Source organism: Copadichromis virginalis, linkage group LG23 (genome assembly GCF_057382275.1).
Source record: "Copadichromis virginalis isolate Kocher_CV1m ecotype Utaka linkage group LG23, C_Virginalis_male_GT1.1, whole genome shotgun sequence".
NCBI classification, from domain to species: domain Eukaryota; kingdom Metazoa; phylum Chordata; class Actinopteri; order Cichliformes; family Cichlidae; genus Copadichromis; species Copadichromis virginalis.
Window position 1 is genome coordinate 9,995,140 of NC_140639.1, and position 27,210 is coordinate 10,022,349.

The following is a 27,210-nucleotide window of genomic DNA, read 5'->3' on the forward strand; positions in this document are numbered from 1 at the left end:
TAACGTAAGAAAACAAAGACTACCTTTAAGAACGTGTGCAGTAGTTCAGGGTGAGCGGAGTGAATAAAAAGCGAAACTACTAACTAATATAATAACATGTAATGCTACATTATCTTATACATATAAAACATTTTTTTTAATGTTTTGCTGTCTATTCAAAGGGGACGTTTGCATAGTTATCAACATATCTCCAGCAACAGGTTAAATATTCTAATACACTGACTTCAGTCACTGATTAGTTTCTGTTCTCTGTATTTGGCATGAGAAGATGTTCCTGCTGTAGCCAAAGTTAGGACACGCTCACATTAATATGAGATAAACTAAATTATAATTTGGGAGTTAAGAGAATAAAAAATAGTAATAACAAGCTGGAATTAACTGAAGGTTTAATGGGAACGGAAAGCTTTTCACATAAGTGGAAAAACATTCGATAAACAGAAAGGGTTTAAATTATGAATATAAAAGTTAAAAGTAGTTGGGGGGTTTTATTTATACCAAATGAGACTGTAAATATGTGTTCTATCTCTCATGTAGTCTTGTTCTTGTTGACCTGGACCTGAGTGCAAAATTTAATTTTATATCCTGTTCAAATGACAATAAAAATCCTACAAAAATATCATTAGCAGTTGAAATGTTTCAGGCTTGACAAAATCATGGATAAAAGGTAGAAGCTGTGAGTTAACAGTTGATATTTTTATCTGAGAGCATAGATTAAAAGATCAAATCGATGCCTGATAATATGGACGAACAGGTTAGATAAATGTTTATTATGGTTTTTCTCAAAAGTTTGAACACATTTCCAGAACCTGTGGCTCAGTTTCACACAGCTCTAAACATATGATCCTGGTCAAAAACTCCTCAAGTATCTTGCAAAATAAAATGCAGCAGTTTTCACCTACAGCGTGTATGTATAACGAGAAACACTACATAGAAAATCAACGCACAGATACAAAAAGTTCACAGCAATATTTAGAAATGGTTCTTTATTTGTCAAAGTGTTCACCTGAATTTTTTTTTTTTTAAAGACACAAACTGCAGTGAAAAGGAAACTTCGCACTCCATAAATGTTAAAGAGGTAAGTATTTTTCAGTTGCATTGAATAGATAGAATAAACTGTAGGAAACTAAACAGCAGAAAGCAGAAGAGAAAGAACCATTTTAACATAAACCAGTGACACACTCCGGGGCCTGATCAACCCTGGCAGGGCCTCCTTGGATGAGGGTGTCTAGTGATAATGGCCGAAACACCCGATGAATCCAAGGTCCACTACTGACGATGTGTCCCAAATTTTAATATGATAATTTAGATCAGATCTCTAATCCCTAAACCTAACCAAGGAAAAATGGCAGATTAGCCTGGGTAAAAGAATGAAAGTCGAGGCACACAACGATGTTTGCCGCTGGTAAAGTTTCTGGGCTGCTTTTCCTCATAACAGCCATCCCCCAAGGTTTTCTCCGTTAAAGCAATGCATTGTCAGGGATTGTAACATCTAGTCCTTTACTGAATCAGTTGGACAAGCAATGAGTTAAAATATTTTTTTGAGTGTTCAATAAACATAATAAAGAGCGACACTTGAAGTAGTCATTAAAAGTAATGGAAAAATGAGTAACTTCATAAATTATTAGCCTTAAAAAAACGAATCAACGTATGTAATCACTAAAAAAATGATGAGATGAACCTGGTTCAGGTCTAGTTTAAAATGAGTTCTTTTATATGGTGCTAATTCTGCTGCATCAGCAAACCACTTTGCAACCCAGCTTCTAGCTTTCATATCATACCACTGTCTTCATGTACCACCAAGTTTAAATGACTGCAGATGGAAATAATATGCTGCCTTAAATGTGGTGACCAAACCCTTTAAAGGTTCCCTCAGAGCTCTTTTCAAATCAAAATACCCTTTATGAATATTTAAGAATAATGCCGTAGTCTTAACTTGTACATGAGAAGCGCACAGGTCATCTTACCACGGCCCTGTGTGTGTTGTTGTTTGCAGCAGGAGTGATGGCTCCAGCGATCGGTCGCTCTGAGAATTAGTGGTCAGACTGGACAACAATGCTTTACCTCACTCACACGGCTCACTGGCAGTTCCTGGGCCTGATAGTCGGATTCCTGGCATGGATCCTCACCATGACCACCGCCGGCCTCAACGAGTGGCGTCTCTGGCGAGTAGGCAATGCGTCCATCATCAGCTCGAGTGAGGCCTGGGTTGGTATTTGGAGGACGTGTTTCTACAGTCATGTCCTTCCCGATATGGAGAACTGTCGAAGCATCAGCATATCGGACAGCTTTCTTCCCGTGGAGATCCCTGTGGCTCAGGTGCTGATGATGCTCGCGGCCATCTTTGGCCTTGCCGGGAACATCTGTGCTGCAGTGGCGGTGAGGATGGCCTACTTCTCTGTTGAAGATCGCAGGAGCATCAGGCTAGTCTTCCTGCTGGCAGGGGCGCTGTATTTGCTCACAGGAATGTCCTCCTTGGTGCCACTGGCGTGGAACATGAACTCTGTGCTGAAAAACAGCACCATAGACTTTCCTCCTGAGTTCCAAATCCCTGCTCCTCCTGTCAGCCAGCGAGTTGGCTCAGCCATTGGAGTGGGCCTCTGCGCCTCCATTGCGACACTCTTAAGTGGCCTGCTTTTCCTTTGCTACAGGTACGCTTGGCGGACCGTGAGCACAGCGGGCCCTGGCGACCAGCTCAATGGCCCCTGGACAGTGACAACACTGCCACGCAAGTCTGAACTGGTAAATAGAGCAGGCATGGATAACGCTGCCTTTCACAGTGAATAAAACTCAACAGAATAAAATCTATGAAGGGAGACTGACTTTAGGGCTTTTTGTTTTGTTTTGTATTTTTTAAAAAGAGGCTAGGTTTGATACTAGAACTAAAAAAAAGACTGACTTGCCATATCTCAACCAGAAAACCAAAACAAAGAGCTAAAAGATGCTAAAATTCCTTGTGAACATACAAGGGATATTGATCAATTGTACTTTTATCATAAAAACAATGATTTCATTGTACTGAAAATAAAAGCCAGTGACTATTTACCCTATAGTTTCTATTTTAGGTTTATGTGACTGATTGAAGTTCAGGGATGGCTGCTTATCTACAAAAGTAATAATAAACTTTATCTCTGTTACTGAGGAGTGGTGTGTATGTGTGTGAGTGTGTTAGTGGCCTCAGCTTTTATGTAAGAACTGTTACGATCAGTGTTATTGCCACACAAGCCCGTGGGAGGCGACATAACATTTCAAGGTGTGGCTTCTTAGGAGTCCTGCGTGAGGAGGGGTGAGAGTCGGCCAGGTTGACCCGCACACGTGACCTGGGTAGGAGGCTGACGAGAGCAGGCATGTGAGCGTGAAGAGGGGGCTGCTTCATTGGGGTGATTGTTACCATGGAAGGCACTCATACACACACTGGCCCTGTGGCTGGCTCTACCTCTCTGGAGGCGGCTAGCTGATGGAGAACAAAAAGCCCTCTTCAGACAAGCACAGCACTCAGAAACGCAAGGCTCAGAAGTGGATGACCAGTAGAGCTGCTTTAAATACTGCAGAAAACTACTATTTGAATTAGGTGTAACCAAATTTTATTATTAAAAAAAAAAACAAAAAACAGGCCTGTAAAAAGTAGTAAATAATTATTTGTCTAAAATGTTCGTCTGTCTCCACAAACCCTACCTACCTATCTCACTTGTGCTGTACATATCCTTTAGCAGATAAAGCTGTTGTGCTTTGTTCTCTATCTTTATCATTTACGGTGTTTTATGGAGGAAAACTGATAAGAAGACTGATTGCAAATGTGTCATATCAAAGTCTGTAGAATTAAACCCAAAGGTAACCGCAGCTGGATAACATCTCACTCCATAATATGAGATTTTACTTGCAGAAGATCTGGAATAAAACTCTAGATGAGCAATTATATCTTAAAGCCGCTGTATTTTCCTGAAGAACTGCCACAATACCCAGTGGCAATGTTCAGTAATCAAGACCAAAATCGTTTTATTACTCTGTGCCTGTTCACGTGTCGCCAGCGGTGGAAAAAACGTTGTCTCAAAGTATTGATTAGCGACTGAAATTGATAGCTAAAAGCCTTTAGCTATCACAATTACATTTGTTTTCTTATATTATTACCAATTAAAACTCTTACCAATGAATTAAAAGTTGAAATACGAAGCTAAAAATGCAGATAAAATGTTGTTAGCTAAAAGGATAGATTAGCAGTTGAAATTGTTAGCTTAAAAAAAAAAAGCTATTAAACTGTAGTTATAAGCAATTGATGATTTAAAATATGAATAACTTAAAAAAATAAATGAAAGAAAGGCTAAACGTAATACTTAATAGTAAACATCTAGTATATAGCATTTTTCTCAAAGCCCACGCTAAGGTTCCGGTATTTACAGAAGGAGATTTCAGGTACCATGGATGTGCTTTTCCTTTTTTTACTTTAACTACACTTGGTAGTGATTCCTGTGCAATTTTGTATTTTGCTGATATTTATGATATTAATGAACTGATATTCTTTATATTTAACTGTGATAAAATATAATTATTGCTATTTCACAGTTGCTGCTTCAACACTTTACCAGTAAAATCGAAACATCAGGTGCAGAAGATAGTTAAATGGTTTTGTAAATGGTTAAAATAGAAAATCTTGCTCAAGAGTGACTCATGTATTGCAAAACTTTAGTTTCCATCATCTAACATTGAAACAGAAACTTGGATGATCTTTATCTCCATCTGAACTACCAGAATGGGTCATGATTTGGGTCATGTTTGCTTATCAACCCATCTACACAGGTTTGTTTATTTGCAGTCGGATGCATTTAGAGTAAATTATTCACGACTACAAGACATATAATTTTCCTTGACGTTTCAGTGGCATTTACAGTAAACAAAGCAAAAAGAAAATATCTGCAGCTATTTTTATGCCTCCCTGATGCCCACACATAGGGAGACTATGTGGCATCGGAGGACAGGATTGTCCCTCTCAGTGGGCCTCAGAACCACCTCTTCAGGAGCAAAGTCTGGCATGTCATTGGCACCTCAGGTAACATATGCTCCTGTGACAACTTCATTATCTCTCATTAGCTTCATTCTATAAGAACTAACTCCACAGACATGCACCAACCATGGAGGTTTATAAATCCTCATCCTCCCATGCAATAACACATTATGTCAATGTACTTTGAGCGTATGTAAATGACACAGACAGTTATGGATGGCAGAGCGCGGTGGCACCCTCTGACCTCAGCAAATTTGTGTAATTATGTCAGCTTGTGCTACATTCTTCACAGTACACAGTGCCCATTAATGCGTTCATTAAACACAGCTTAGCTCAGCGAGTGACCAGGAAATCTTGTGGAATTAGACTCAAGCTGTGTTTCCACCGCCGCAGACACACCTGACAAACCAACGGACAGGTTTTTAGTCCCATTTGGTCGCCTGAGAGTCACAGACGAGCAGGGGGGGCTGATGAGGGATTGAGGAAAAGAGCAGCCATGTTTCTACCTCTGACATAACTGGAGTCAAACCTGCTCATGGCTTCAGAAAACATTTTAACAAATACAGGAAATTTACCTTTTTTAATAAAAAAAAAGAGCCATTTTTCACCAGGATTGCAATGAAATTCTTTATGTGAATCATCTCAGTGTGCAACTCAAGAATAGTTTGTGCTTTAAGAGTTATTCTGTATGTTTACAGACTAATAATTGACAATTACAGCATTTAAAAAGCTCAAGAGTCCTGCTAAACAGGCTTGAAATTATATTTTTCTTGTAAGAGAAAAATTTTGAAACCACTCCAGAGTAATGGATAAAAAGGCCTTTTATAAAACATTTCTTTATAAAATAGATTTATTCTTGCTGATCACAGCAGATCGTCTTATAATGTCTGATTGTGCAGGTGAGTCATGTAAAAGGGCTGAAACAAGGCGTAAATGTCACCATCGTATGTTGTCTCGGTGGTTTACATCATTGCTGTAAAGCGGTCCGACGTGCAGATCTACAGGTGATTGTGTTGTGATTTCAGTCTCTACACAGGTAAATCATCTGTTAAACGTACTCTGTGCGCTTCCTGTAATTTACACCTGTGCCCATCACCTGGTACCGCCGCTGCAGCACAGGCTGAGGCTCCACCTGAGAGCACGAGGACGAGGTGATCAAGATCAGGCCGGCAACTATGAGGAGAAATCCTGCTGCCCAGCCGCAGTACAAAGCGTCTCCAAACTCCCACCGAGGCACCACGTCAGGCACTTTGTCATCAAAGAAATGCATCACTGCTATATGTGCCATATAGGACACGGGAATCAGACACAGAACCCCAGAAACCATCCCGAGCACCCCTCCCGTGATGATTAAAATCCTCTTGGTTTGTTGACCGCTGTCCTCTTTACAGCTGTGGACCAAGTCAAGTCCAGGTATTCCCACGAGAATTCCCAGCATGCCCACAGCGAGGGCAGCACACATGAGGATGCGGGCCAGCTTGAGGTCTGTGGAAAGGCCCAGCAGGCTGTCATAAGCCCTACACTCCATCCCTCCAACGTCCTGGACCACGCAGGTCTCCCACAGGCCCAGCTCGTAGCTCTCCACAGGCAGCAGCGCAGTGCTCATGGTCAGCCACTGCGGTAAGATAGTGGTGGTTAAAGCGCACAGCCATGCTCCAACGTAGACCAGCATCCCCAGCAGCTCCAAAGCGCAGGCGCACGTGTCCATGTTTCTCTCCCCCTCTCTCTGGCCTCCACGCTTGACAGAGCCACAAGAGTTCTTCTTCTCCTTCTCTGGCTGCACTTCAGATGGAGAGGCCTGTCGCTGTACAGTCGGGACAGGAACTGCTCAAAACACCTGATAATTAGAGTTGACCGCTCTAGCTCTGAGGCTTGGAGTTCGTTCTCAAACAGTTCCCACTCAGAGGAGCACACATCTTCTGCTGCTGGAGGGAGAGGGGGGCCCGCATGGCCCTCCCCTTTGTGGTCCTCCTGCTCTCGCTGCTGTGCCAATGGGCAGCAGGGGCAGAGGCAGAGATGGCCACGATTTTTACAAGACCATTCCTATATGCTCTTCCAAAACTGCATGCCATAAGGGATGTCGTTAAAAAAAAAAACAACTGCTTGAAGTTCAGTTTGCATCCTGCAATCCAGCAATAACTGGGTACAAACATATGAACAAGGGGCCACACACTACAGCAAACTCAGCTTATTATTTGCAAATGCTAAACACTCTTGTCATAAACTTAGTTGCCATTAAAGCCCTTCATCTCTGTCCTCAAAGGGTTTTTCCTGTAGCCATGAGTAGAAAAACATTTCAGTGTTAGAGTATCATAAAGGCAGTGTTGCACAACTAGGCCTTTGAGTGATTTATTACCAGTGAAAAATGTTATGTAAGGACAGTAATGCTGAGATTTGCTCATAACCATTTAAGTTAAATTTAAAAATATATGAATATTTTTGTCATATTCCTTGTGGTGGGATAGCTGCTCACAGTCAGGCTGTCTGCTGCATGTGACTAAATCTGAAACAACAGAGCAGCTTATTGTGTGCTCTCGTATGAACACTGCATGGTTGTGGGAAATGATCGTAGGAGGCAATAGATCAAAGCTGAGATGTGAGAAAATGTTTCCCGTTCATAAACTCATAGACAGCCGTACAAACCACAAACAAACACACAAACAAAAATGCACAGATAATATCCCCGGGCTGCCAAACTCCTCCTGCTCCGGCGAAGAAAACACTCAGCTGACTGCTGTGATGTCCTCACAAACACTTAAGGAATACCAAACGATACCAGAAACAAGCTTAATCTCAGCTTTAAAGGGACGTCTCTGCAGCTATAGACAAGTTACTCATGATGTTCCTGGCCAAGAATGTCACATTACACATCCAACTTAATTTCTGTCTCTGAAAATATAAAAAATTAAAGTGTAGTTGCAGTTCCCCTTCTTACCCACAGAGGCCGCCAAATATCCTGCACAAATAAATAAATTGGCATGTGGTGGGGGATATTATTCAGAGTTTAAAAGAGTATTTTTTAATACTCTGAGAGAGAGTCTCACCTAGTGTCTGGTTTTACTGCTCCTCCTAATCCTCTTTCTAACTTGTTCTTCCACAGTTTTAAACTTAGCTGGATGCACAGTGTTAATTATGCTGACCACAAAATAGTTTGTAAATTTAAGTGAAAACCCCCTCACTACTGCACAAAGAAAGACACACACTTATTGGAGGTATTTGTCCTTCTTGCTGTGACGCAGCTGAGAAGATCCTGGCCTGTTTTAGTCATATTGTGTTTTATGTACCTCTGTACCATTCTACTTCTTGTGTTTTTTCATAAACAATACATAACTTATAAGTAATAATAAAAAAAAACTTTATTGCCATTTATTTTATCATAGCTTATAAAAACCTTAATTGTAGATTTTTAATTTTGACTCGCTGAAAATGGGAGAAACCAGGAGGGAAGATAAGAATTGAGTATTTCAGAGGGACATCTTAGATTGACCAATTTGGAGACAAAGTTAAAGAGGCAAGCCTGAAATGATTTGGTATTAGTACATACAATACTATACTAATATAGTATCTAAAGTACAGAGGAGGTATAGTGGATATTGGATAATGCATGTTGAGTATGGAGCTTCCAAGCAGGAGGAAAGGAGGAAGATCTCAAAACATTCACTAATGTAATGAAGAAGGACATGCAGAGGGTTGGTGTGACAGATGAGGATGCAAAGAAGAGGGTCAGATGGAGGCAGATGATCCCCTTTGGGAACAAAAGGGAAAACCTACAAGAAGAAGATGATAGTTGCATATTTTAGGTAATTTGGATATTATTTGGTGGGGTGGGCTGCTTTTAACCATGTAAAGCACTTTGTGCTACATCTTTGTATGAAAAGTGATTTATAAATAAAGATTGATTGATTGATATTTGAATCTACTTTTAGCTACTTAAGTAAGAATAATTGTAAAACAGTTGAAACGCCAGGAAGTTGATCTGGGTGGCCGGTGTATGAGCTGTTGCAGTGCCAATTAAGGCCAAGAGGTGGCGCAGGTGCACTACTAAAACGACTCCTTCAAACAACAGCGTGATCGGGGGAGTTTCCCTAGATTTTATATTAAAATGATATCTTTTTTATAACTGTCTTATATTAATATTAAAATTAAAAATTACTTATTTAAATTGTATATACACAAACAGAAGCTACTCTTGAGATACATTAATGAGTGAATCAACAGGTTTGTGTCGCAGCGTTAGCTAAATCACTCAGCTGAATTAACATTAAAATGAAACTTTAAGTCTATTTTATAAGGTATGTTTTCGCGGCGCCGTGAAGCTTTAATGAAAGTGTTGAGCTCTGAAGTTTCCTCATTGGACAGGGGGAACTGGCTCCGTCGTACGTATGCAAATCCGCTCCCGAATATGGACACGGGGAATGAAATATGGCGGAGAAGGCGAACATGGAGAAACGAGCACTGAGAGAGCCCCGCCGCGCTGATTTTGGAGGGTTGTAGAAAGAAGAAGAGGAAAGTGGATGTACCCCCGGTGGCACTTTTTCCAGCCTCGGTGGAAAGTTTTGTATCTGCGTTTCTTTTCTCCAGCGCGTCCAGGTCGTTTGGTTGTAATGCAGTGAGGAGCGACTTTTTCAGGGGGATAAAAGCAGGGCAGGGGGCTGCAGCCCTCTCACCGTCTCGACGCTATGCCGTGGGTCAGCGGCGGAAAGCGGAGAGAGAGCTCGGAACTGCCGCTGCCCGCGGGCTGGGAGGAAGCCCGGGATTACGATGGCAGAGTGTTTTTCATCGACCACAACACCCGGCAAACTTCATGGATTGACCCCAGAGATAGGTACGCTTAAGGCCCTGGAGTAGTGTTATTACACACACTAACAAAAAGTAATCTTAATACAACGAGACTTCTTTATAAACTGACATAACTCACAGGAGAGCAGGGGCGTTTCCAGGGGGGGTTTAATGGGGTGGCACAGAGGGACCGAGAATGAGACAGGGTTGGCTCACTGGAAAATAATTGTAGAAAAGTAATATAGAAAACATAAACGAACTACGAACCATCCTATTCCTTCAAATAGAAGCTTTTATGTGCAAAATGGCTCTTCACATAAGCCTGAAAATTTCATTCAAAGCTATTTGAAAAAGTTTCACCATCAACATACACTGTTCTTCTTCTTAGTTTTAGTTTCCTAAAGAAACCTACAACTTTGATCACAGAGAATATCGTCCCCCCCCCCCCCCACATAATACATCCTTAAATTTTCTTTCTTTTTTCTGGTTATTTTTATTTACTACATTTGGCCTTATGTTGAACCCGTCAATTTAAGATTTTGTTTTGATGCACTTGATGATAGTAAGCTGTTCTGTATGCATGTCACCAGTTTAGTTCTTAGTTCTAGACCAGGGTTCCCCAATCTCAGTCCACGAGGGCCGGGGGCCCTGCAGGTTTTAGATCTCACCCTGGGTCAACACACCTGAATCACATGATTAGCTCATTACCAGGCCTCTGGAGAACTTCAAGACATGTTGAGAAGGTCATTTATCCATTTAAATCAGCTGTGATGGATCAAGGACACATCTAAAACCTACAGGGACACCGGCCCTCATGGACTGAGATTGGGGACCCCTGGTCTAGACTAAGACGAAGATTATTAGCACTGTGGGAACCAAAATTTCTTGTGTAGTATCTTGTTGAACTTAAGAGATGAACTTAGGCGTATAAATAAGGAAAAGTCAATGAAATCGCCTCTTCCCCTTCCTATTATTTTATTTATTTATTTATTTTTTTTATAGGGTGGCACAAAGCAAGAGGGGATTCACGGGAAATCAGAAAATATAATGTAGACCGTAAATGAAAGTAGAAAGCATTGCAGATCCCTGTGCTATAATAGAGTTTATGAGAGTGTGAAAATGGTTTGATGAATAACTGTTTAAAGCGGATGTGGAAACTGTTTCTGTTATTTTCATTTAAGTTTATGGTCGACATATAGCTCAATATGATTTAAAGCAAACTCTAAATTTTTCCTACCTTTAATAAATGTCCTAGTTTTCACATTTAATGAACCAGTTTACAAAAAATATAACTGGATAGAACTGTCTTAAAATATAGGCGAACTAAATAAGTGGGTGAGTCTATCATGTAGATAAACAATAGTATTTTATGCCTGTATTATATTATTCTTGTAAAAATGTCATTATTTTAGTATTTGACTTGGATCTTCAGTCCTCCCTTCAGCTGGCAGTTTTTATTGGGAAACACTAAGTAAGCAATAATGTCAGTGCAGTTTCCATATAAAGACACTGAGAGGATTTAAAAGTTTTATCATTAAATATACTTAAAGTACTTATCATCCAGAATCATGATTATTCATTTAATAATTTTTATAACTGTAATATTGTAGCTGGAGATTATTTTAATTACTTTATTACCGATTGATTGATGGATTGATAATACTTTATTCATCCCGAGGGAAATAGTCTGATCTCTCCTATATTATTAGCTGTATATTTTAAAATCAAATTATATTTGTAATATCGTATTTACATATAAAATAGAGTAAGAGTAGAAAGTAGAATAATATAGAAATAAAGTAGAAGTATAAATAATAAATGTACTATATTAGACTATAACACTGGCCCTGTTCATGTTCTTGTAAAATTACCCGCATATCTGGACAATGCCCCTGTTGGAGCAAGGTTGTAATTACTATCAGAGGTTGTGTTTTGGGGATAAGTAAAGTTTAAGTTTGGCACACAGCACTATACACGAGGCTAAAATAAACATGAAGATTAGGTGCCAAAGAAAAATATAAGACGCAGTAAAATAAACAGGTAGTTTTAAAATAAGTAAATAACAATTCAATAAAAGAGTCTTCAACAGAAGACCAGTTTTTGACTGCTTTTTAAAAGAATCCACAGGGGCAGCTTCTTTATTGTGAGGTTGTGGTGAATCATGTGGCCACAGTCGATGATCGTCTGAGGTTTGGGAGCAGCTGTGGGCCTCCACAGCGCCTACAGAAGCTCCCTTACAAACATGATCATGGTCTAATGATCCCGCATGTCGGTTTAAACATGAAATTTGACAGTTTGGACGTAAAATTAGACAGCAGCTCAGCCTTTCTATTGTTGCAGAGGAGTTGTTTTTGTCCAAGTTAACCCTGTCAGCGTGGTCACCTGAGCTATTTATCTGTCCCTTCTTCACTTAGAAGAAAACCTATTGAGTGTGTGTTCGCATGTGTGTCAAACCTCAGTCATCCAGACTCATCAGTAAGCCCTGCAGATTTATGACTTCCAGTGACCTGAAACATTCCTGGCTCACACACCTAATACAGAGCGCCATTGTTATCCAGCTCCCCTTTCCTTTCCACACAAAGACACCTCCTAAAGACCAGTCAGAGAGTGAAGAGCTGCTCTCATGTTTGTCATGTCCAGCCTTCAAAAGATGACAATTTTAGTGTGTGATTTCCATTGCATGGAGATTTCAGCATGGAGATTAGTAGTCGGACATGTGCTTTAAACTCCAACTCCCAGAAATCTTTGTGAAAGTATGTGAGGAATGCTCGCTGGGCCACTGAGAAAGCTGCAAGGATGTGCTTTTTGCGGGGACTGGGATTTTTACCAGCCCAGAAGCAAGCTCAATCAGGCATTCAAAGCAGACTTTGTTGTGAGATTACTGGGAATTACAGCAAGTATTTTAGCTCTGATGTATTATGAGGGGAAAGGCTGAAATTCACAAAAACCGAGCTCAAAGTATGGCGAGTACTAGTGTACATTTTACTCCAGCAGTGGGCTTCTAGTAGCTGCGTGTAATCTAGATAAGGAAAACCTGATTTCCTCGTGAGTTGATTAACCGTTGTTGTTTGCAGCTAATAGCAGTTTCACATATTTTTATAGTCATCAGCATTTGAGGGAGGGCCTTCTTTAGTAAGACTAAAGAATGTTTTCTGTATTTGTTCTGGTGCTACTCCGTGATTTATAGGCTTTCTCATTGGAGGAATGTCTGCTGTCACCACCTGATACTGACTTTCCAATAAATCACATCGCAGCACAAACCTTCTGCTAATGAGCAGCAGATACAAAAAGGTGTCAGCTGTTCTGTCAGGGTTTTAAAAAAGCAGATAAATGAGGCTGTTTGCATGCACGTATGTCAAGAGCAGAGAGATGAATGCAGAGATAAGAGGTTCGTAATTTCTCCTGTCAAGTCTCGGTTTGACAGCTGCTCTGCTGAATTGAAATCAAAGGATGAACGTTACTCATTGGGTGTTGAACCCCTGAGAATCAGCTGATCTGCTCTGTCCAATGACTTTTTTTGTAAAGCCTTGCAAAAGTTTGCTTTCTTACTGTTCATATTTTTGGAGTTACAGGATCTGAGAATACACTGGGCTGGGTTGAAATTTGGTGCTTTTTAGTTGGCGTGATTTTTTTTTTTCCTGCATTTTTCCTCCTAACTTTGTAAATACAAGAGACAACTTTTTACTTTTCGATACATTTTTATGACTAAAAAGAATGCTATTTTTAAAGAAGAAATCACCTAAATTAACCCACCTTTATCTATTTGAGGTCCTGTGACAAAAAACAAAGACAAAAAAAATCTGCTGATTCTGAGGGGGTCAGGAGGGAACTTCTTACAGCAGGGTCATTTTGTGACTCATTTGTTTTTATAGGACTTCATCATGAGATCTGGGTTTTACCTGAGGCTGCTAAATGGAAAAAAATATCAGCCAGACACTTAAAAGACAAATCATGTGATGAGATTCTTTGGAGGTGTTGTGGAATTATAAAAATGCAATAAATGTAGTCAGGTGAAGACTGTTTGTGTGTTTAACCCTCAAGCCACCAAGATAATGACCAGAGGCGTTCTCCTGCAGTAAATATTTCTACTCTGCTAGGTGCTTACATCGGAGTGTGAGTGTGTGTGTATTAATGATAAAAAGCACGTAGAATGAATAAAATAAAGTGTTGCATGTATGATTGGGTGCGTAGTAAGAGTAGAAAAGCGTTATTTACATACCAGTCGGGGGAGCGGGGTGGAGGTGGAATGCTCTATATTTTGGGAATAATATGATCTGTTTTACAGAAAACACTGGCCTCAGATTTGCAGTTTAACTCCTGGCTCTCAAGAAACAAAAAGTACAGTACAGCAGCTTGTGTGATCTAGTGTGTTGCTCACCAGGTCTGCCTGATGCGCCTTGAGTCTGCTGACTCGCAGAGAGGAGCGTCAGTAGTGGATTATCACTGCTAATCGCTAAAACAGAGGCACCATTGAAGCTGGAACATAATTGTCAGTGATGATCACGATGAGCTGTAATGGGGCGGCGTATCAGCCAGAGGTCGAGTTTGTTCCTGCCGAAGATGGAGACGTTTTGGTTAGATGAGGGTGTGTAGTGACTCATTAGACGGACTTGCCAATGCAGTGCACAGATACCTGAGAAATTGAGGGTTTCTCTGTTTACTTTGGTATAGCAAGTAAATAAGTATAAGGTAATACAGACTCATTTCTTTCAATGTACAGCTCTCAAAAATGAGCCTTTGGTGGGTGACTGTGCACGTTTGGTAGGCGTGTGGTATAAAAATGGCTGTGTTGCCTGACTTTACAGAAGTGCGTGCGTTTTCTTGTTGGCCATTCCATAAACAAAAATGTATTTGAAGCTTGAATAAATTAAACCCATTTACAGAAAACTTAAAAATCACCATCCAAGAATTTTTTTCCCCTTGATGGAAGGCCAAAACCTCAGTGGTTTTTAATATGAAGGAAAATCCCTGAAGAAGAAAATGCTTCATGTGATGATGATGATGGTATGAAGACGATGCAGCTGGGTGGGCTGAAGATTTTCAGACTTTTGAAGTGGTATAAGATGACCGGGGACTGATAATTAACTGATATTTCTTGTAAGTCAGCGTAAATATCAACAGAAAAGTTCGAGGTTCCCTAAAACCATGCTGGTGTGCATGCAGGAAAACCCTGATAAATGCGGATTAATCATAAGGAACCAGGAAAACCCCTGACTTTGCAAGCAGCTGAGACCCCGTCCGAACTGATTGCCTTAATTTCTGATGCTTTTTTTTTTTTTTTTTTTTTTTTTGGGCTGACGGTGGATACCTCAAGCTGCTTTCGGCCAGCTCCTGCAGATAAGTTGAGCAGCTCTGAGGAGCTTTTTTGTTGCTGTGGAATGAACGTTATGTTAGGCATGCCTACACTAATGCCCGGGGGCTCTGCTCGCTCGCGGCCCCAGACAAAGCAGCAGAACAGAGGCAGTTCCCACGTGTCTACCTCCTCCTCTCATCCTGGGCCCTGTAGGCCTCCTTTATTAGCTCTGTTATGCAATGGCCATGGCCGGCCTGCCGCTCAGCAAAGGGAGGCCTTTATGCTTGGTCACAAAGCACATCAAATTCAATTATTCTGGAAAGGGTGAGCTGTGTTGCCAGCACCGAAGGGTTATTCACATGCGCTGAACCCCGCTGTTATTTTGCTTCCCCCAGTGTTTTCATTATGATGGCTCTTTTTTGTCTTTCGGTTGCGGGAGGTTGCGAACATGTCATTGCTTGATCTGGTGTCATTTTGCCCGTGTTCTTTTTCATGAGCAGACAATATGTTTGTCTTCAGCTTTCACCTCACTCCTTCTGGAAGCGCAAACACTTTGTCCTTCAGCAGTTAGTGCTGCAGGCGCCTTTGACGTCCAGGTTTCCCAGCTGACTGTCTTGTGGTTTGTTTGTTTTTTTGGGGATGATTTATTGCTACAAAAACAAGAAAAACACTCACTCGTAGCTTAAACCCTGCTTTATGTTGTTCCTCAATATGCTTTTCTCTGGCAGCGTCAGCCATCAGTCAGATGTGTAGGTTGGCAGTGTTTTATGTGTATATTGTGAAGAATGCTACCTAAACAGGACATGCCAGACTCCATGGACCAGCCTTCAGCTCTGGGTGACCATTGTTTTTTTGTTTTTTTTTGTTTTGTTTTTTCTTCCTCTTCCATGCATCTGCACAATTCTTATTCAAAAGTGAAGAAAAATGCTGTTGACAACCTGGACTCTACTGTTTTTCTGTGCTTTTACAACTACAAAAACTACAGTTTCTCTGTTATTATATTTCAACAGATCTTGATGTGCTTCTGGTTGATTTGAGTTATTTTGAAACTATTTATAAAGCTTTCAAAAACATTAATGTTAACAATTAAACATAAGACCCAGGAAACCCCAGCAGAACAGGTAATTCATTTCGAAGCAGCGTCTTTTAGTTTTTTTTAAAGAATGTAAAACGTGTCTATCTGCTTGTTAAGCCTGACATAATTAGCTATTTCCGGGCATAAATGCTCCTTCAGTTCCCAAAAGCAAACAAACACTGAGGCACCTTTGACAGTTAAAAAACAATCCACATTTTTTTTTCAGCTCCAATAAAATGATCAGTATGGCTGTTCTCCCAGATGTTACAATAAAATTTAATATCCAGGCATGAAGGAAAGAGAGTTTACAAGACATCTGAAAATCATATATCATGTTCCTGTGCAGCACTGCAGCAACTCTGGACGTAAGCAAAGACTGAAAACTGACTCCAGCAAAGGTTGAAGGGTTAGTGCAGTTGAGCTAGCTGACATTATGATGTTCTACCTGGTGGCTACCTACAAAGCTATCAGTAGGCATATAGTAGTGTAGGCGAAACTGCATCCTGTCTAACAGGATGTTAGTCATTCTTATGACGGTGCATGGTTTGGATTACGCACTATGAAAAAGGCCTGATCCTAAGCCGTGGTGTTCATAGCTGTAGTAAAAGCCTCATTTTAAAGAGAACTTGTAACAAAATGCTTGAGAGGCTGAGAATGATGACTGAACTGTTGTGGGGAAACAAGAAGCAAAGCACTAGAGCAGGTTAAAAAGACGAGAGCCTCATGAAGGCAGCGCTTAGACCCAGAAACGGGGTTATGACATCATCACTATTTTTTCTTAAAAAGATTTATATAAAGCAGTGGTTCCCATTTCAGGACCTGAAAGACTCCACTGATCAGGCTGTTTGAAAACCACTAAATTACAGTCGCTGATGTCATTTCTAAAACCTAAGCAGTGGAAATGCACAGATAAATCAGCCTGATGTTAAATGACACAATAGTTACCCTTGGCAGTGGTCAATAATAATGTGCAACATTAATTTTATGCTTTAGAAGATTTCAGAAGTATTGTAATAAAGAGTCATTATGCTAATTTCCAGCTCAATATTTTTATTATTGAACTCTAATAGAGTTGGTTTCTATAATTCACAGTATATAAATGAAATAATCTTTATTTATCACATACTGTACCTTGGTGCAAGGCCTCCAATTCATCCTCAAGCTGCTTTAGTGCCTCTTTTGAAACCAGTTTTCTTCTGATTGGCTGCCACTTGCAAAGAGAAGGTGGTTGGGCGGGATTTTGTACTCATAACCAGTTCTATGTGCCTGGGATGAACGTATTAGGGATACTATCCTGTCTTTAAGTGATGACGTGATGAATCCTAATTCCAGGCCCAAACTACTCTTCGTTTAATAAGGCTGTTGTGTATTTTCATGCGTTGTATCTTGTTCTATTTAATCTCAACAAGCCCCTGAAAACAGTCAGTGATCACTGTCGGTAGGGCAGGGATATGGCCAAAAATATTTATCACGATATATATTTGGAAATTTGCGATAACGATATAACTGATGATATAATTGACGCGAGACAAAATACTTTACAACTCCACAACTTTATTGGTGCAAAAAAAAAAGCCCATCAATGCATTTTCACTGAAACAAGCAGCTGTTTTTTATGTGCATTAAATCTATATAAAAATTTAACAATGCAAATGCAAATTCCTTGCTGACAGTTTAACCAAAAGGCATTTCCAGTGGAAATGGGCTGACATATCCTGAGCATATAATATCCACAAAACTAAAAAAGAGGTAATACACACACAATATGGTAATATTATGTTGAAGCATGTACGTAATAGCAGTACGTATCACTCTACAAGGCTCCCGACTATGGTAGCCGTAATCCTCCGACAATCCATCAAGCGGTGCGGCTTCGTAGCTTATCAAAGTTGTACTAAAACATTTTGAGCGCCGTGTACCACATAAAATCTGCCATGTGCGTATGAAAACAAAGGCACTGTTGCGCATTTTACCCATATTTTATCACGATATTTCATTTTCTTATCATTGCCTAACGTTATACCGGTATTACCGTGAATGGTATGATAAGGCCTAGCATTCATCTTCCAGCTTCACTGTTTATATTATGCTAACATAGCTGTGTCGCTAGCAATCACATAGCACATCATTACATGCGAATTATCCAAACTTCAGTAACCCTACAAATGTCACTGCTGTTTACTTTCCTGTCTTCATTTATGTTGGAAGTAGTAGCAGAGCTGTATGTCTTAATTTTTTCAGAAATCCCTCAGTCAGAACATGGTATATTTAGATGGAAACTAGCGAGCTAACTCCCTGCTAACTTCTAACTCCGCTAAGTTTAATAAATTCTGTTTTCATGGATGCCTGGATGTTAAACTTAATTGTTACACCTGGTAAAGCAGCAACGCTGATCATTTTATTAAAGATGAAAAGATTTAGACAGTTTTTAACTCGCAGTGATGCCGCAGTGATCGTGTGACTTTAGGGACCTGCAGCGGAGTTGGGCCCAGGCACGGCTAATGACGTCAGACTTAAAGACGGGATACAGGTCAAAGTATAGAAAGAACTATTTGAAGATCTCTGTTTGGTTCACAGGGATTACTTCAGCATAACTTTATTATTTGAAATTCTTAACCACAACAACAGGATATGTAAAATAGAAAATAGTTGTTCCCCTTAAAATTGTCCATCTATCTTTTATAACATTTTTGCTTCTCTGTCACACTGAGGGGAAAAATACAAAAGCTTAAAAAAACAAACAAAAAAGCCAGTAATTTCACAATTCTGCATCCCTACTAACTACCAGTTAAACAGAGTGTTCATCCAGCTGTATTTAATTGCAGTATTTTGCTATTGTCCTTAGCTAACTACTGTCTTGAGTTTGTGACTACCCCCAAACTCTCAATAATTCATTTAGAGCGTGTTTTCATTAAGAGAAAATGTGGAGATGCGGTGCTATGTGCTAATTTTGAATTGAAGCTCCAGACCAGATTATGTGTTCAGCCTAAGTTGCCTTCTTCATTTTCCTTTTTAAATACGCCCAACAAAAGCTCCACCTTGCTTCTATCTCGTGTTGTATTGGGGAGATGACAAACAGTTTGCAAGCCAAAAAGAAGTGCTGTTGCCTCAAAAATTCCTTTCTGTGTTAAAAAAGAAATGTGAAAACAACTTGGGGAGGAATGTCATTTATGTCCAGACTGTCAGAGGGGTCTGGTGCAGCGTTTCAGAGTGAGGCCTGAAGCAGCTGGCAGACAGACGGACGCACAGACACCCGGTTCTCCCATTATGTGTTAAATCTTATAGAAATAGGTTTCTATAAGTAGCCTAAGATCCCCGTCTCTGTACACATTTAGACAGCGCCTGAACACATGGACAGGGCTTGTCCGCTGGAGCTGAAAGCTAAAAGACTGTGTAGCAAGTCTTGAAGGGCTTCATTTTTATGAAACGGGGCTTTAGCTCTAATATCACCTTAGCTAAAAATATTGAAGTAGCTCTTTCTAATTACAGCTCTGAATACTACAGTATAAATGAAGATTTGGTAATGCTGTGTTCGTAAGACCTCATCTGTGTAATCTCCAAGTGGTTGCTGGGTGAAATCGGTCTCTTGGCATCTTTCACCAAATGGTCTAGTGACCACCAAGTAGTCAACCTTAACCTAGAAATGGAGTGGTTAAATTCCATTTCTAGGTTAAAGTTGACTAGCTAGGTCCAGAAGAGAGGCACAGAGGAAAGCCAACCTAAGATTCACTTCCTTTAAATTTTCATGGAAATTCTGATCCACTTCCTTTACACAAAAATCAGCCCTTGGTACCTCTAACAGCCTTAGAAACAACAAAGAGATTATTTTTAAATTGCCTTACTGTCCAAAAAAAAAAAAGTTTAATACACAAACAAAACCTGCGTGATGCACCTTTAAATCAGGGCCCAACCCAAAGTGATTTACATTTTCCCGTCAGTGTCACATTTGGATGCAATGAATAGTCTTTATCTTTAAATCCATAAGGTTGGAAATTTCACACTGATGCTGAGAGTGGACCAGGTGGTAAAATCGATGTGTTTCTGACAACTCCACTCTCTGGTCTTCTTGCCAGTACCACTGCTACCTTTAGCTGTATTTCTTTTCTTACATTTTCTAGATCTCATCACTTGTTCATCTAATGTCTCTTACTAAACTAGGCGGCATTTCATCAGTCCGTTTTTAACCAAGTAAGAAGAGTCAGCTGAAGTAGTGTCAGAGGCTGCATTATATGAAGCTAAAAGCCTGGATTAATGAAGAAATGTCTCTGCGTGGTGTTTTAGGTTTTCTTAAGACGGCAAACACAAAGAAAACCTGGTTATGTTGAACCAGAAGCATAGTCCACCCCTCTGATTAAATGAGCAGTGCTTGTTGTGCAAAGATCTCTCCTCTGGTCAGATTTGTAGACTTCAGCAGTAGGATTGTGGGATCATAAAAGTCTTTCAGTGGCTGATTAAGTGTTTCGTGATTCTGATTTGATTCTTCTGCTGTGGCTGACTGGCTGTTTTATAACATAGCTGCATTTATAGTGAACCAAACAGTGTCAAAAATGCATTATATACGGACTGTTTGGGGCTGTTTGTATTAAAAAAGTTGGCGTAATGAGCTGTATGTTTTTTAATTTATTATGAGCTGTATTATGAACCAAATAAAAGCCGGCAGCAGCAAGAGAGCCTTTGAATTGTTGTTAGGTTCTTGAAAACATGTGGCTGTCAAACCTTAGTGAGCTCATTGTGGTCGAGCTGAAGGATAGTAACCCAGATTCAGGGTATTAAATCCAGCTTCTGAGGTCCCGTAAAGAAATGTGTGAAGGCAGTATTATTTTTAGTGGAATGTGCAGACTTCTTTCTGGAGAATTTTAATTGTTGCAGCTCCGAAACAAAGGCTAAGGAGCTGGTGGTGATGACCCAGCTAGACGTGGTTCGGTGGCCCAGACTCGAGTTTCACATGCCTTTCCCATGCAGCAGGCCGTCGCCGCTACAGATAGAAATATCCTCTGGGACAACCCAGGATGGCACAGATTATTCTAGAATTAGCAAATGTCTTCAACAACTAAATATATTTTGCTGAGAATTTGCGGTGCACGAGCAAGCCCGGCAGCATTTCATTCCTCCACAGCTGAACATGCTTGTCATTCTCGCAGCCTCTATTTTTTTCCGTTTCAGATATGTCTCATTTTCTGTTTCCGCTCAGATTGAAAGAGGATCCTGGAGAATGTTTAATGTTTTAGAATAAACCATTAACCGCTGACAAAGCCTCAACATGCATGCGAGTATTATTTTTTTATTTAAAAATGTTTTCTCAGGTTTATTTATTGTCTTAATACTTCTTTGGTGTTTCTGGTCATTCTTTGTTTGTTTTCTTTTTCATTTCTGGAAGAAAATGGCTAATTTTGTGACAAGAACTATGTCAACACCAATTATTTTCTAACCAAGCCAACACAGGTCCAAATGTCCAGTGCAGTCTGACCTTAGATGGTCTTTGAGTTTTGTGTTTTGGCTTCTGCATGCTCCATCCAGACAGTTCTCTCGCCTAAACCACTTTGGGTATTTCCAGTAGCGCGAACACGTCTAAAGTCAGCCTTTTTCTGCTGTTTGCTTCATGTGACAAAGTGAAAGTATGAACTTTATCCAAACCTGATTCTCCTGATATTTGATTAATACTCATTTATTTGTTTCCAAAACCCGAGGTGATGAATTGAGATTTGTTAGTTTGATTTGTATTAAGATTAAGTCAACACAAAGTTTGGAACTGGAGAACAACCCATGACTCAGAAACTGGAAATGAAGGATTTTTGACAAATTGTTAAAACAATGGCTCCTGTTAGTTTTACTCAAAATATCCACAAAGTAAAGAGCTGATGTCTGCTAAGTTTCATAGAACCAGTCCTTGGTCTACAGGAGTCCTGTTGAGAGAGGATGAGAGGATGTAGTCATCTCAGCTTCGAGATGAGTTGATGTCAGCATTACTGCTCAGAATGGCATTCCTAAAATGCTGATGTTATGCATGTATATCCCTACTGCGTTCACCTTCATAATTAACCTTTTTTGCCGTGCTGACAAACTGGGCTTTATATGTGGCTTTTAATGTGGTGGTTATTAGTCTAATTCATCATTTGGTCATTTTATCCATTATGTACTTCAACCTTATGTTAAAGCTTGAGGAAATTTAAGGGGGTCACTTAGGTTAATATTTATTTTGGGGAGATTTTGGAGTCGTTAAAATAATCGGTTCAGTACTTGTTAAGATATTTCAGTCTGGAACAAATTTGATGGACAGCACAACCCATAGACAGATTTTGCCATCCAGAGAGACACACTGGCTAAAAACTGCCTAAAAGTCCCTGAGAGCACCTGCTGTGTAGGGAGTGTAATCCTGCAGCAGCTCTAAAATAATCCTAATGGAATATGATTATTATAGAAATAAGTGCTTGGGCCTAAAACGGCCAAACAGTATTGGGGTGGGTAAAGCATCCCGTTGGTTGTCTCACACATGCTCTGCATCCTCTGCAGATCTCTGATGTAGTCCATATCAGCGTCCTAGTAAAGTTTGATTGCACCTTTCAGAGCAGTGGAGGTCCTGTGTTCTGCCTCCCGCACCATCATCTAAACCAGTGATTTCCACACATTGTGTGCCATGGAGCACCAAAGGGGAAAACCCAAGTGAAGGCAAATCTGTATTCACATCTGTGCTAAACAGATTCTTGGTCACCAGACATTAGGCTGCCGTCTGGACTTTCCTCAGCTTCAATCTGGGACAAACAGATTAATGTTTGTGATAAATGTTTCACTGCTTCAGTGTGAAACGGGAGCTTTACTGACCTCTTGGAATTCCTCATAAAGTGTTGTTCGGTGTTGTGAACGGTAACTACTAGCTACTGGTGAGGGGAGGGGGCGTGTGGCTGTCAGCCAGAGGAGGCAAAGACGCCACTGCTCGTGTCAGTATTGTTGGAAATGAGCATCTAATCCAATAGTGATAGTAATTTTTAGTATAAGTTAGTATTTGAGTGATTTTTTTTTTTCCCCTTTGGAACAACCGTATTTGGCTACTGTAAAAAGTTGGATTGCATTTATACTTTGCAACAAGCTCTTCTATCATGTTTGTTATCCACTGCTATATCAGCCCATTTAGCACAATCAAGCAAACCATCTCAGACTCTGTTTCAGATCCAGTGGGGTTTTTGTTGTTGTTGTTGTTGTTTTTTAAGGTGGGCCAAGTTTTGATCTGAATGGTTTGTTTTCCACGTGTCTGTTTGGCTTGCTTGGTGTCAACATGAACAAGTTTCTTCAGAAAGGCGACTCGCTCCAGCTCATTGCTGCATCCTTCTCGCTGTCCGAGCCTGTTGTGTCACTTTGTAATAATTCCTGTGCGAATGGATTTCCATTTGACAGAAGAAAGGTTGAAACTTTTCCGTTGTATGGGAATGAGTGCATACAGGATACTATCCAAAGTTTGGCGCATTTGTCACAAAAACACGCCGCACACCTTGACTTTCTTCAAGGGGCAACAGCTTGCTTTAGAGCTGTCATCAAATTGGAATTTGATTATATGATTGGATTTTTAAATACTAAAAAACAAACTTATTTTAATGTGCTTTTGGAAGCACTAGTGTGCCTCAGTGTACCACGTGGGAACCACGGGCTTGAACCAAATGGAGCCTTTACAATTGTGAGACTGTCTCATTTTTGTGCCCCGTGTAGGAAACGTCCCGACTTAAATCTCTCACATTTTATTCAGGCACAGCTGTTTCACTGTGTCAACTGAGGCTGACTGTCAGAAAAGGTCATAAAAATTTCTTCTGGTTAAAAGTGGACCAGAAATGCAGACTTACTACACACAGCTAGCTTCAGTTGTCCAGTTTTTCTGGCTGAATCTATACTGTCACATTGGCCGTCTCCTGCTCTGTGCTGCTGTGTGTCCCTCTGCTGCTGCTGTGAGTTTTTTGTGCAGTGGTTACAGACTCTCCCAAGACCAAGACATTACTTGGAAAAACAGAGGCTGCTGTCACAAGACCGTGTAACAAACCAAACATTCAGAAATTCAGATTCAGATCTCTGAGAGGACATGTTTTTCCCTTCTGCCTTTTTTCTTTTTTTCTTAGTCTCCCCAGGGAGGTCAGAGGGCAGTTCAGGACTAACCTCCCTCTGACGTCACATAGCTTCCCGTCCAAAGCCTCTCGTGGTTGTTCTATTTCTATCACCATTTCAAATCACCCAAAATAAAGCAGAACTACTATACATTATTGCTGCTCTTCATATAACCTTGCATTGCTTTTTTACTATAGATTTTTTTGTCTCATTGTTTCTCCTACAGTTCCTTTCTGCACATGAAACCTGACAGCAGCTGTGTTACAGTCAGTGTTTATTTAAGTATTTACAAGTGCAGTTGGTGTCTGTTTACCTTTAACAAACATTTAAAGCAGGAGCAGGTAGGGAGTGTGCTCTTGTTTGCCTTGTCCTGGTGTTTGGCAGCGGGACAGTGCACATAGTTCATCCCTTTAACCCTGCTTCAGCCTGCCTCTGGTAGATTTGAGCAGTTATTTGTGAAGCTGCTGCAGGCCTGTGCACTTTATTTTAGGGGAATATTTGGGTATTAAGTGTGCCAGTGTTTCTAGTTAGGAGAGGCCACTGATGAAGAAAATATGATCAAACAATTCATCTGTGAATCATTTAGTCTAAGTCGAAGTTTGACCTCTTCAGGTGTGGACATTATTAAAACATGAATGGGTCAGCTAGCTGTGGCTCAGGTGTTATAGCTATTGCATTGATTGATCCTTGATTGAAAAGCAAATTAAAAGTGTGTAAAATAAAACGGCATGTGAATATAAATGGTGTAGCTCGTAGACTAGAAAAACACTATCCTACCAATCAAATGCCGGGACAGTGATCTACTCACCTGTAATCCTACATGTAAAGCACATGTTAAAAGGTCAGCAGTTTGAAGGCGTTTCACACCTTCTACCTGTAATAATTTCGTTTACTGGTAATTGCTAATTGGTCAAGTCACAGCTCAAAACTTTGACGAGGAAACTTTTCCTGTCAGCTTCTCTTTCTTCTCACTTTTGTTGTGTTTGGTGTAGCACTTGGATTTGTCGTTGTCAGGAAGAAGTTATTCAGGTGCTTCATCAGACAGTATTGTGAACAGTGAACGTGCTTAAGCTGTTTTGCTTGAAAAAAATAATGAATCCATTTGTAAAATACCCAAGGCATCGCAAATATTATAAAACATACATTGCTATCCATGATTGGCCATGATCACTCAGCGGTCGATTCTTTGTATTGTCTTAAAGGATCGCATCATAATGTTGACTGAAGCCATTTTCTGGTTCTCAAAGGGGAATATTTGGGTCTTTGTTGGGTCAGTGTTTGTAGAAAGCAGAGGTCAGTTATAAGGAAAAAATGTAATGTCGCACATAATACTTCAGAGGTTCAGCTTCTCTTGTCTCTGTAATATAAAAAAAAACATTTATGAAACTGAGGCAAAGAAAATGTTGCCAGTTGCAGTTCTATTAATCTCATTTTGCTTCTTAACTTTCATAGCAATAAACGGTAAATAACCGTCATACACGAGTTAAAGACGATGGCTATGCTGTGATTTTGGCTACATGTACAGTGATTTCAGAAATCAGCTTTATTTCCTCTCACGTTCTGAAGCTTTTCTAATAAACACATCAGGGAGAAAGAGATACTGATGATCCTGCTCCAGGACATCAAGATGTTATGACGAATTATTTTTTCTGTCAAAACCGTTTTCTGGAGGGGAAAAAAAAATTTGTCGAAAGGGATTTGAAAATTGGCCAAATCCAGTGTCAAAGCTGCTAATTTAGCAACAGTGAGGTGAGCTGAAGCATGATAATCACTGCTCTCAGTGAGAGGGATGTCAAGCATTGAAAAAACAGAATCCCCAAATCTGAAAACTCGATACCTACTCAGCTGAATATTAGGCTTCCTTAACTAATAATTTATGAACACATGTTTGAACGTTTAATACTGACTTACAACACATGCAGAGCTGCACTTAAGCAGCAGATTAGGGGTTTTATTGAATTAGAGGTAAGCTCCTGTGACCAATCATCAATTAGGATTCAGTACAGCTTTGTTTGTGTTAGAACGCCTTGTTTTTATGTCACTTCAATGAGAGCGAAGGGCTAATTCTGCATTGACTCATCAACTGGCTCTTAATCCGAATGCCAATTCTTTGACCGAAATGAGGTAGTGAGATCTGGTGAAGTGAGTTTGCTCTGAGGAATGCTGTGCAGAATGTCTCAGCGTCTCTCTCCGGGCCATCCCCTCATTGTATGCATACCTCGACAGGATCAGGACTAATGCGCTGTCTGCATTGTGAGCATAGTGTGGTGGTTGCTGTTCCTCCTTTTTCCTTTTGTGCTGATTTGATGGAAATTAGCTACTGTATGAACTGCTGTCATCAAACCTGCTGCTCCATGACTCACTGATATGATTTGTTAGGGTAGTAGAGATCATCATGTGTCAGGCTGTCAGTCGCCTTGCCCTTGTTCTTTGTGTTTTTTTTGTGGCTCCTTTCGATTTTGAGTATCAGCAGCTCTTCTCTGAGCCCCTCCTGCTCCTGCATGAATAAACTCTTCATGCCATCTCTAAAGCCTAGTTTATGGTCGCTGTTTTTGCCCTTGTGAATGTTGATGCATTGTAAATATGATGTCACATCCACTGGCATTCACTCTGCTTTGGTGTCATTTTCGCTATTGATTGTTGTTAGGCACACAGGTACGCGTACATGGGTGTACGAGTTGGTCAGCCCTCACCACCGTTTCAATGTTATATTGGTAAAGGAACTCAGAGACTCTCAGATTACAGAGTGGAAGATGCTGCAACAGCTGGAAAAGATGAGGCAACTATGAAAAAACCTCTGATCCCTTTTGATTTCTTCTACTCTACTCATTTCTGCCACTTGTGATCAGGATCATCTTTCAGCCAATGACAGTAACTCATGGCCATAGCTGAAGGTGGGATTGACAGCTTCAATTTGACATTCGGCTTTCTCTGTTCGCCACAACAGATGCCACTACAGTGCTGCAGTCTGTCAATTTTCCA

At 40.3% G+C, this 27,210-nt stretch overlaps 3 protein-coding genes across 3 annotated transcripts in view; 2 read left to right on the forward strand and 1 right to left on the reverse strand.

Annotated features, from left to right (window-relative positions):
- Positions 1 to 1,029: 1,029 nt before the first annotated feature.
- On the forward strand, positions 1,030 to 3,126 carry cldn34a (claudin 34a). Its single transcript, XM_085448982.1, has 2 exons — positions 1,030 to 1,075; positions 1,994 to 3,126. The coding sequence occupies exon 2, from the start codon at positions 2,053 to 2,055 to the stop codon at positions 2,782 to 2,784; it is 732 nt and encodes a 243-aa protein (XP_085305108.1). The 5' UTR covers positions 1,030 to 1,075; positions 1,994 to 2,052; the 3' UTR covers positions 2,785 to 3,126.
- Positions 3,127 to 5,895: 2,769 nt separating this feature from the next.
- Positions 5,896 to 6,704, reverse strand: cldn33b (claudin 33b). The gene has a single exon (XM_085448708.1). It carries the CDS (start codon positions 6,702 to 6,704, stop codon positions 6,045 to 6,047), a length of 660 nt encoding a protein of 219 aa, XP_085304834.1. The 3' UTR covers positions 5,896 to 6,044.
- Positions 6,705 to 9,325: 2,621 nt separating this feature from the next.
- The window catches only part of wwc3 (WWC family member 3), a 41,304-nt gene continuing 23,419 nt past the window's right edge, over positions 9,326 to 27,210 (forward strand). The window contains exon 1 of the mRNA XM_085449392.1: positions 9,326 to 9,821. Within this exon, the coding sequence (XP_085305518.1) occupies positions 9,676 to 9,821 (146 nt within the window). The 5' untranslated portion in view covers positions 9,326 to 9,675. The remainder of the gene's footprint in view (positions 9,822 to 27,210) is intronic.

What these genes read in the sequence shown, in the direction of transcription:
- cldn33b (XM_085448708.1), bottom strand. Translation starts at nt 6,704, where the DNA reads ATGGACACGTGCGCCTGCGCTTTGGAGCTGCTGGGGATGCTGGTCTAC.
- cldn34a (XM_085448982.1), top strand. Translation starts at nt 2,053, where the DNA reads ATGCTTTACCTCACTCACACGGCTCACTGGCAGTTCCTGGGCCTGATA.